General features: G+C 40.0%; 1 protein-coding gene across 1 annotated transcript; it reads left to right on the top strand.

Annotated features, from left to right (window-relative positions):
• Window positions 1-508: 508 nt before the first annotated feature.
• Window positions 509-9,948, top strand: LOC110942674. Its single transcript, XM_022184445.1, has 3 exons — window positions 509-914; window positions 999-1,075; window positions 9,568-9,948. The coding sequence occupies exons 1-3, from the start codon at window positions 509-511 to the stop codon at window positions 9,946-9,948; spliced, it is 864 nt and encodes a 287-aa protein (XP_022040137.1).
• Window positions 9,949-10,195: the final 247 nt, after the last annotated feature.

Here is a 10,195-nt window from a genome sequence, read left to right as displayed (position 1 = left end):
GCTCCAAATTATCCCTGGACCGCTTATTGGACCATCTTGGATCGCTCATAAGCTGGATCGCTCGAAAAATTGACTGGATCGCTCAAAAAATTGGCTGGATCGCTCGTCCAAACAGTCTGGTCCGCTCGTCCAAACAGTCTGGTCCGCTCGTCCGAACAGTCTGGTCCGCTCGTCCGAACAGTCTGGTCCGCTCGTCCGAACAGTCTGACTCGCTCGAATGAACTGTCTTGGCCCGCTCAAGTATTTGGTTCGCTCGAACTGATAATTCCTGGTCCGCTCTAACAACAAGTCTGGACCGTTTATATACTTTATTTGGATCGCTTATTCGGACAGTTTGTTTGGACCGCTTATTCGACAAACTTGTCTGGGCCGTTTATCTGACAAATTGTTGATTCGCGTTTGTGTTTACAAAAGATTTGTTGGGTTTATTTTGTGAAAAATGACGATGTTATTCGATGAACAAGAAAACAATAAGCTTGAGGATTTTAATAATTGGTATATGAGAAATATGGATACCGATTATAAAAATGTGAGCTTAGATATTTGGACGAAAAGTTTTGAACTATTCATATGCCAAAAGGAGGAAACGTTGAAGGAGATAGAAAATAGGTTTAAAATCTTAACGGACAATATGTGTTATAGGGGTATTAGGATGTCAAATGATGAATATCTATCAAAATTGACAACTGCTTTACCTGCTAAATGGGATAAGTTTATGGTTGAACTAAAACAGAGAGATTTCTTTCCAGAACTTTTTCCACATCAGTTCTTTAATGAAGTTAGAGCAGAGTGGTATAAGGAAGAAAAGAAACGGAGGGAATTTTTGTCTAAGATGGAAAAGAATTTAAATAAATTGGAGCTGGATGTACTCATTGAAGTTGATAAAAGAGTTTGTGGTTTTCTTGCAACAAAGAGTACTCTGAAATATGATATCAAAAGGAAATGTTATATTGATGATAATATGAATCCTTTTGATTTTGTTAAACTCTTTCGTGCAGGAATCGACAAGATGGAAACGAAGGATGCTCCAAAAGTTGAAGAATCTGTAGAGTCTGAATCTTCAAGTTCTGCATCAGTATGCTCAAAATGCGACAACTTCAAGACGGATAATGACAAACTTGTCAAAGACGCGGAAAGTTTGGCATTGGAAATCAAGAAGTTGAGAGAAGAGAAGCAAGCTGATGAAAAACAGATTCTTATGATCCAAGAAAATTGTGAGAAGTTGAAGGCAGAAAATGACAAACTGTTGGGTGGTTTGAACAGTTTGACATTTGAAAACAGGAAGTTGAAAGAAAATATAAAGGTTTTTGAATGCAAACAGAAATCATCAGAAGATGAAGATTTCTGGATTAAGCTGGAAAACAAAAATCTGAAAGCTAATGAAACAAAATTTCAGGAACAGATAAAAGTTTTGGAAAATGAAAAATCTGTTCTTGAAAATTTGAAACATGAAAATGAAAATACAATCAAGTCTCATGTTGGGAGAATATCTCAGCTTGAAAGTGAAGCTGAGAATTCGAGGAACAGAATTGATGAACTTGAAAAGAAGTTGATCGGTTTTGTGACTTCATCTGACAAGTTGAATATTCCTTGTCCAAAACCAATCAACTCTGTTCCAATAAGTGACGATGTCACAAACTTTGACTCTGTCAAAGTTGAAGATTGTGATGAGACACCTGATGATGAAAATATTAAAAAAGAAAAACAAAAATTGTTTTTAAATTTGAAAGAAAAATTTCAGAAAACTGTTCTACAATTGACTGAAAAAGGTGAATGTTCTAAACAGAAACCTTTGAAGAAGAAAGTGGAACAGAAACAAAAAGATAATAAAAGTTCATCAGATCGATCATCCAATCAACAGAAAAAATTAAAAAATATAAAAAATGAAAATTCTAAAATTGTTGGTAATAAGTGGTGCAGGTCGAACCACAGTGCTTCAAAGCCAAATCCAGCAAGTTTGAGAAAAGAATATCACCAAGCCAAACAATGCTTTGATCTGAGCGTTTGGACTAAAAATGGTGATAGGTACGATAACAGAATGTGCTACAGCTGCGGCTATCATGGACACATTGCTGTTAACTGCCGGTATTGGAGTTATGAGACCAGAAGATGCTTTAATTGCAACATCAAAGGTCACATTGCCAGAGATTGCCCAAGGAAATCTAGTGAAAGATTGAGGGTTAATTCTCAGAAAAAGGCAAAGATTCCAGTCACAGTCAAGCCCCAGGAACAGAAGGTTTTGAAACCTAAAGTTCAAGAACAGTCAATTCCGGAAAAGAAAGTCAAACTTTCACAGGGGCAGAAAGACAGACTGAGGAAAAAGAGGAAGAAGGCAAGAGAATATCTTGAGAAGATTTTGTCTTCAGGTTCACCGGATAGAAAGAATAAAAGTTCTGATGAATCAACTCCCTCGATTGCCAAGACAAGCAAGACAGATTCATCAGATACAAATCTGAGGACAGAAAAAAGAGAGAAAAAGAAGAAAATGGTCGGCGATGAATCTGACAGTTCAAAGTCGGACAAGCCACCTTCAGGCAATGATTCTGGTTCGTTAAAACCAGAGGAGCTTTTGGTTGAGGTAAAAAAGGAGAATTCAGGTTTAGCAATGGATGATGCAAATTTTCCAGCATTGTTGAACAAGAATTCGAAATCACCCAAGGACCGTCAGGCTTGGGTGAATCTGTTTAAATGAAAAACCTGACTTGCCGGAGATCCCAAGATGGTATCGTGGATCATGAATCGGCACATTTCTTGAGAAAATTTCACTTTGGTGATTTTTCGATTTACATGTGGTAAATCAGGGACATTAATTTGTACTTGATTTTCTACTGATGGTTTATGATCAAACTGGAAATGATAAATCTTTATATGTTCGAAGAAAACAAGATGAAGAGATAACCCCAAAATCTATAAATGGTTGGAACACAAACTAATTTTTTCCGGAAAAACCATTTTGATTAAAACAAACTTAAGTGTTTTGAAATCATTATGGGAAAATAGTTTGTTGTGAGGGGGAGTTCTGATTGTTTTTGCACGAGAATGGTGAATTGAGGTAATTCACATAATGTTGTCAAGTTTCTTGTATAGTTTGTTTTCAATTTTTCTTCAGAAAATCAAAATTGAAACATATTTTGATTTTAGGGGGAGTATTAAAATTTTGAAAAATTTAAAAAATTGAAACATTGAAAATGAGTTTTGTTGCAAAAAGAGGAGATGATAGTACATCGGTGGACTATCACAGCATGCTAGAGATTTGTAAAGACAAAATTGTTTTTAAACAAGTCTTACTAATGATGTGTCAGTAGGCTTCACACAGTTAGTAAATTGTATTCGAGATATAAACATAAAATCAAAACTTACTTATTTTGTGGGGAACACTACTTGGATATATAGGTAACCCCTGAAATCTCGTCTGAAAGGTTTCTTGTACTCAATTGATGTCTGGGGTATTATTCCGGGACTTCTGCTGAACGGTAGTTCTGACCTAGTCCCTGGCTAATACTTTCTTCATATGCTTGAAACATAGCATAAAGCCCTCAGCTGATTAGACAATAAAATTGATGATCAGTTGTTGTAGCTGAAAAGATCCTCTAAAGGGGACCCACTGCTAAGTCGAAGCTGATATCTCTCTGCTGAACGGAAGTTCTGACCTGAGATCCCTCAGTTCTCGCATTTTTCCCCTAATTTATATACAGATATCATTTGTAGTTATACTTACCTGTAGATCAGAATATTGGGATCTGGATACGGGAGTATATTCAAGAGGTGGGACACTCAAATAAGTCTAAGTTCTAAAACATTAAATACGTATCTTGAATCAATTGAAAATTTGTGTAGAGGTTTAAGTGGACAACAATACTGACAATCAGAAGTAAATTTGTTTTTAACATTTGCTGATTAATCAAGATCAACGGTGTTGGTGATATGTCTCAAAAACCGATATGATCCTTTTGCACAATCTCTCAAAAATAGTGTTCATTTCTGTTTTTCTATAAATTCAAAAATCCAAAAATATTGTTTGTTTGTTAGATATTTGAAAACTACAAAAAGATTTTTGACAACAGAGTGTGAAGAACTGATTTTCAACATTTCAAGTGTAAAACATGTTGAACTTGTGGTTTGGGAGAGAGTGTGTGAAATTGTGAAGATTTGAAATGCAAAATTGGTTCATTAACTTGATGACTAAGTTTAATGTTAACCTACAATTTGATCTTCATAGTTTTTCTTATACGATTAGTTAATTCATTAAGTTGAATTACAAATTGTGTTGTTTTGTGATAGTGTATTTGAGTATTGCAGGTTTCTGATCCTGTTGCTACGGATAGCCAGGAGACTCATCAGAACCAGAGAAGAGCTTAAACAGAGAAAGCCAGGAGTTGATTTCAATGGTGATAACGATTTCCAGACAGAGATCCCAGCATGATGATAGGGGGAGTCTGATGAAAGTTAAAGCCAGAGAAAGATCCAGGCATATGATTCCAAGAAGAAATTCTTGAAGAAGATTTGATTCCAGGCTGAGTTCCTGAAGAAGACCGAACAAGAGTGAAGAGCTGGAAATGATCAAAGACTCTCACTGAAGATTCCGTCAACATTCAAGGGGGAGTCTGTTGGTGCAGTTGTCTGTCGACTACATCTTAGTTCGAGTCTTAGGATAGGGCAAATTGTATAGTGAACAGTAAACGAGAAATCATGTTGCTTATTGGGCTTTAGATAGCTTTTGTGGCCCAATTAGATAGCAGGATCGCTCATATGTCATTGGGCTGGACCGCTAATATGTCATTGGGCTGGACCGCTTATGTGGCAAGTATATGGGTCGCTTATTGGACCAGGTCTTATAAGCGATCCCCAATGTCTATATATAGGGGGTCCATATGAGCGATCCAGGAAGAAAAGTTAGTGTGTGTAAAGGCGAAGCCCTGTCCATTTGTCTCCACGAGCTTGTAATCAGTCAGTGAATCAATAAAGGAGACGTTAAAGTGTGAAATCAAGCTTTACAAAGACTAATTCAATGAATTCCGCCTCTGAACTAGTCTAAGTTCTCTTCTGAACGACTCATCGGGTCAGCAAACGATCCTACAATGACGATGTCGAAACTACCCAGAACTATAGGAATGAGGTCGATGGAGAAAGCTTGACCAGCGAGGATAAGATTACAACCCTGAACTATGTGTGTGGCCTCTAGATTTTTACCATTAGCTAACTCTACAACATGTTTGGTGTTTAGGGGAGTTGGTGTACGTTTTAACATTTGACTAACTTTTAAAGACACATAACTGGTATCCGCACCCGAATCAAACAAAACAGTAACGTAAAAGTCGTCGAGAAGAAACTTACCCATGACCACGTTGGGATCGTTCCTTGCGTCACCTCGACCCAGCACAAAAGCACGACCCCTAGCTTCATTGACGTTATTGTTCCCACCGTTGTTGTTAGCATTGCCTTGGTTGTTGTTGTTGTTGCGATTCTGGTTCTGGTTTAACTGGGGGCAATCACGCTTGAAATAACCTTCAGCCCCACACTGAAAACATCCCCTGTTGCCCCGCTGTTGCTGCTACTGCGGGTTTTGTGGAGCTGGTAATTGCAGCTGCTGGTTCTGATTCGCAGGCCGTGGTCTCCTCTAGTCTTTGGCCTCGTGCCCCATCTTGAGACACCTTTGGCAACGACCCTTGTTGCACTGGCCGCTGTGGTGTCTGTTACAGTTGTTACACTTGGGGTGAAATCCTTGATATCTCTTCTGCCTATGACCACCAGAAGATTGCTGACTAGGACTCTGGTAGTGGTCAGTCTTCTGTTGCTGAGCCTTAGACTGAACTGTTGCTGAACCTTTGCTAGAATCCCCCTCCCACTTTCTCTTGTTGTCGCTGGGAGTAGCAGGAGTAGTCGCTGAAGTGGTAGCAGTAGTAGCGCTGATACGTTTCGGTAGTTTGTCCTGATCCACTGCCTGATCAGTGAGACGATGAGCTAGGTGTTGAACATCCTGGATGTTGTTATGATTAGCCGATGTCACGTGGCTTTGAATTTCCGGTGCTAACCCCTTGAGATATAACTCGATACGCCTGATAGGTGGGTCCACCATAGTTGGACACAGAACAGCCAGCTCATTTGACCGCTTGGTATATGCCTCGATCTCCGACCCCGTCATCTTTAGATTGAAAAACTCCACTTCTAACTTGTGGATGTCGTCGCGTGAGCAGTATTCCTTTTTGATCAGTTCTTTGAATTCGTTCCAAGGGGTGGCGTTAGCAGCTGCCAACCCTAGGAGTTGAACTTGCGCGTTCCACCAAGTTAGCGCAATTCCTTCCAACGTGCTAGTGGCGTACTTGACTCTGCGAGCCTTAGGGCATTCACACATCTCGAATACCGACTCGAGCTTTTCAAACCAATGGAGTAGTCCCACTGCTCCTTCCGTGCCACTGAATGTGCCTGGACGACAGTCCATGAAGTTCTTGAATGTGCAGACAGGTTGTGGGGCGTGTTGACCTATTGTGTATGAATAGGACAAAGTTAAACACAAGAGTTAATGTAGGATCTAAAGATCCTAGTGTGAATCACATCCGCAGGGTATACTACCTGCTTGTGCAGCTGCAAGTGCAGCAGCTACTTGTTCGTTGATAAGAGCCGTCAACTGGGCTTGAGTCGAATTCACACGTCCAGACATGATCTTCATAGTAAAAGTAGAATAAGTGAGAATGGTTCGCGAGTAGTGCGATGACAGAAGAGTGTAAGCACATAGGTGTTCTCATGTAATGACGCATAGTAGGCAATGTAATCTAAGCATACTGCGAGCAAAGTTCTATGTAATTCTAGCATGTAGGCAATAAACATAAACCTTATTAACTAGGATGTTGAGTCTTGCACGGGGAGCGAAGCGTCGTTGTGGGTCGTTGAGAGCACTGTTCTGGTTATAGTCTGGTTTTAATAAAAACATTTTTCCCATATTAAAACCAAGTTCTCTATAACCAATGGCTCTGATACCAATCTGTCACACCCCCAAAATCCACACGCGGAGTACCACCGCTTGGAGGCGTGACATGACTAGGATCAAGCGACCAATCATATTGAACATAGCATATAATAGTTAAAGTAGTTCATAAAAATCCAACTCAATACAATTGATGTTCAAACCAAGCGTAATTTTAGTAGCGGAAGCATAATATGAAAACCCAATGTATGAAATAAGTTCAATTGTTATAAAGTTTAACATGGCATCCACGATCCATGCTCCACAACGACCTGCTCCTCCCTGTGCAAGCTCCATATGTACCTAAGGTCCTGCAAGGCATGCAGCAGAGAGTCAACAACTAGTTGAGCGAGTTCACAGAAAGTAAGTACGTAATGGGAATTCGTATGTTCGTTAGTGGGGGCTTCCCATGTATATATGTACTACTAGTGGGGGCTTCCCATGATTATATTTATTACTAGCGGGGGCTTCCCATGTTTATCCTTACTAGACTATTTGCAACCATGAGTGTTCTTCTTAACACGAGAACAGGAATACGTACAAGGTCACGTAGGTTTTACGTGAGTGCCCTTCCCCGAGGACAGTGGTATGCGTGGGGTTTACGTAGGTTTTACGTAAGTGTCCTTCCGACCCGGAAGACAGTAGTAGGTATGAGCTTACGTAGGTTTTACGTAAGTGTCCTCCCGACCCGGGAGACAGTGGTAGATACTAGTTTACGTAGGTTTTACGTAAGTGTCCTGACTAACCTGAGGACGATGGTATATAGTCTAGCAATAGCATAAGTACGAGTAATTATCCAATTCAAATCTTCCAACCCAATTCCCAACCCGGGAATCCCATGCCTTGGCTGTGTGAACTCACCTTTGTTTGCTCGGTATGCTATACTATGTGCTCACAAGAAATCAGTCAAGTCCTATAGTTATGCATGTATACCCAATCAGTTAAGCTCGCATGAATTCGCATATGATATATGTCACGAAGTGTTTAAGCGATCATTGCCATGTAGCACATAACAGTTATTTCACGTTCATCAAACTATACATCATACGATAGAGTAAATCAGAACTATTAGGGTTATCGCGCATACTGAGCTTACATACATGGTTAACATAACTCAATTACATACTTAACATATCTGACATACAGAACAGAACACACAGTTAACACTTAACAGTTAACAGGGTAAATCACTTAACAGACAACGAAACTCGGGCCAACATGTAATCAAATTCGGACAAATGTTATCCCTTGTCAAAAAGTCGGACTAACATCCCCTATACATGAAAAACTCGGACCAAGGGGGTTCCCCCCCTTTAAAACTCGGACAGGGGGCTTCCCCTTTCACAAATTCGGACAAGGGGCTTGCCCCTTTAAAACTCGGACAGGGGGCTTCCCCTTTCATAAATTCGGACAAGGGGCTTGCCCCTTTAAAACTCGGACACCCCCTTCCCTTTTACAAAACTCGGACCCATGCACACTCTTAAAAACTCGGACCCCCTATCTCATTAAAAGGTCGGATCCCCTATATCTTTACATAAACTTCGGACAAACATTACCATGAAACTCGGACATAGGTACATATGCTAATAAAGTTCGGACAACATCACCTATATATAAAATTCGGACTTCAAGTGTTACAACAACAAAATTCGGACATCATATGTATCACAAGAGTTCGGACCTTTCTATTACAAAAGTCGGACATGCATACACATGTTAAAAGTTCGGACCTTGTGCATGATAAAAATTCGGACTCTTTAACTAGCATACAAAGATCGGACATTACATCACATATAAAGTTCGGACTTTACATCACATTTAGAATTCGGACTCAAAACCCTAGTTGCACAGAAATTTAAGATAAGTAATGTAACAGTACGTTCCTACGATCATGAAACCCTAATCTCATACTTTTGCATTGCAGTAATCCAATTATCATTCAATAATTCTACGTATCTTGTATCTTAACATCAGGCAACCGATTACACAACTAATCAACATCACTTCACAATAATCAGAATTCAATCAGTAAATACAGAACTAATATGTGATGAACTAGGGTTTACATGAATCACATAATCAAGAATTGATAACAACAAACAATCATTAAACAATTACCTTGGATTGATTCTAGATAAAGAGTGGAATCAAGAGTGATGATTGAGAGCTTGCCAATAATTAAGAAGATGATTGTAGAGAGGATTAGAGAATGTGAAAGTACGTGTTTTGATTCTTGTGTGATGATTAGTGAAGGAGATTAGGGTTAAGGGTGATTAAAGTTTCACTATTAGCACTAAGCACCCTTAAGTATTATCTATTACATATTACATGCACAAGATATGCAATTTACAGTTTCATCACCACAGTCAAGTATTTGTCAAATCATTCATAAACCTTATCAAATCCAAAACGTATACAGTTACAAAGCAAACCAATTGTGCAAGTAAACACTAAACAAGCAGTGAACGTGCAATAAATGCGAAAGTGGAATCTTGGAAACTCGAGTTGTCACAAAGTTCCCTATTCCGTTGATCGAAGAATTGTTAGATGAGTTAGGGGGAGCTACTATGTTCTCAAAGTTAGATTTACGTTCCGGGTATCACCAGGTGCGCATGGCACCCGAAGACGTCCACAAAACCGCATTTCGAACACACGAAGGGCACTACGAATTCCTTGTTATGCCGTTCGGTCTCACAAACGCCCCGGCGACGTTCCAAGCCCTTATGAACCACGTGTTTCGTACCATGTTACGGAGGGGAGTGTTGGTGTTTTTCGATGACATTTTGATTTACAGTACGGATGAACAACAACACGCGAAACATTTGAGGCAGGTTTTATCCATCATGAAGGAAAACAAGCTGTTCGCAAAGGAATCTAAATGCGTGTTCGGGGCCCGAGCAGTGGAGTATTTGGGTCATATTATCTCCGGGGAAGGAGTAAAAACGGACCCGACGAAGATTGAAGCGATACAACAATGGCCCGTATAAAAAACGATCAAGCAACTTCGAGGGTTTTTAGGTCTCGCTGGGTATTACCGGCGCTTTATATGGTCCTTCGGGATGATTGCGAAACCGCTCACAAACTTGCTGAAGAAAGGCGCATTCAAGTGGGTTAGCGAGGCTCAGGATGCCTTCGAACGCCTCATATCGGCCTTGTCATCGGCGCCGGTCTTGGCGTTGCCGGACCCGAAGAAGACATTCGTAATCGAGACAGATGCATCGGCAGGGGGTATTG

The sequence above is a fragment of the Helianthus annuus genome, chromosome 11 (genome assembly GCF_002127325.2).
Source record: "Helianthus annuus cultivar XRQ/B chromosome 11, HanXRQr2.0-SUNRISE, whole genome shotgun sequence".
Classification (NCBI taxonomy): domain Eukaryota; kingdom Viridiplantae; phylum Streptophyta; class Magnoliopsida; order Asterales; family Asteraceae; genus Helianthus; species Helianthus annuus.
Note: the sequence above shows the minus strand (reverse complement) of the source record. Positions and strands in the feature narration are given on the sequence as shown.

Coding starts and splice junctions, on each gene's coding strand:
- LOC110942674 (XM_022184445.1), top strand. CDS start 509: ATGGATACCGATTATAAAAATGTGAGCTTAGATATTTGGACGAAAAGT. Junction 915..998: donor TGGTTTTCTTGCAACAAAGA/GTACTCTGAAAT, acceptor TCTTTCGTGCAG/GAATCGACAAGATGGAAACG. Junction 1,076..9,567: donor AATCTTCAAGTTCTGCATCA/GTATGCTCAAAA, acceptor GGGTATCACCAG/GTGCGCATGGCACCCGAAGA.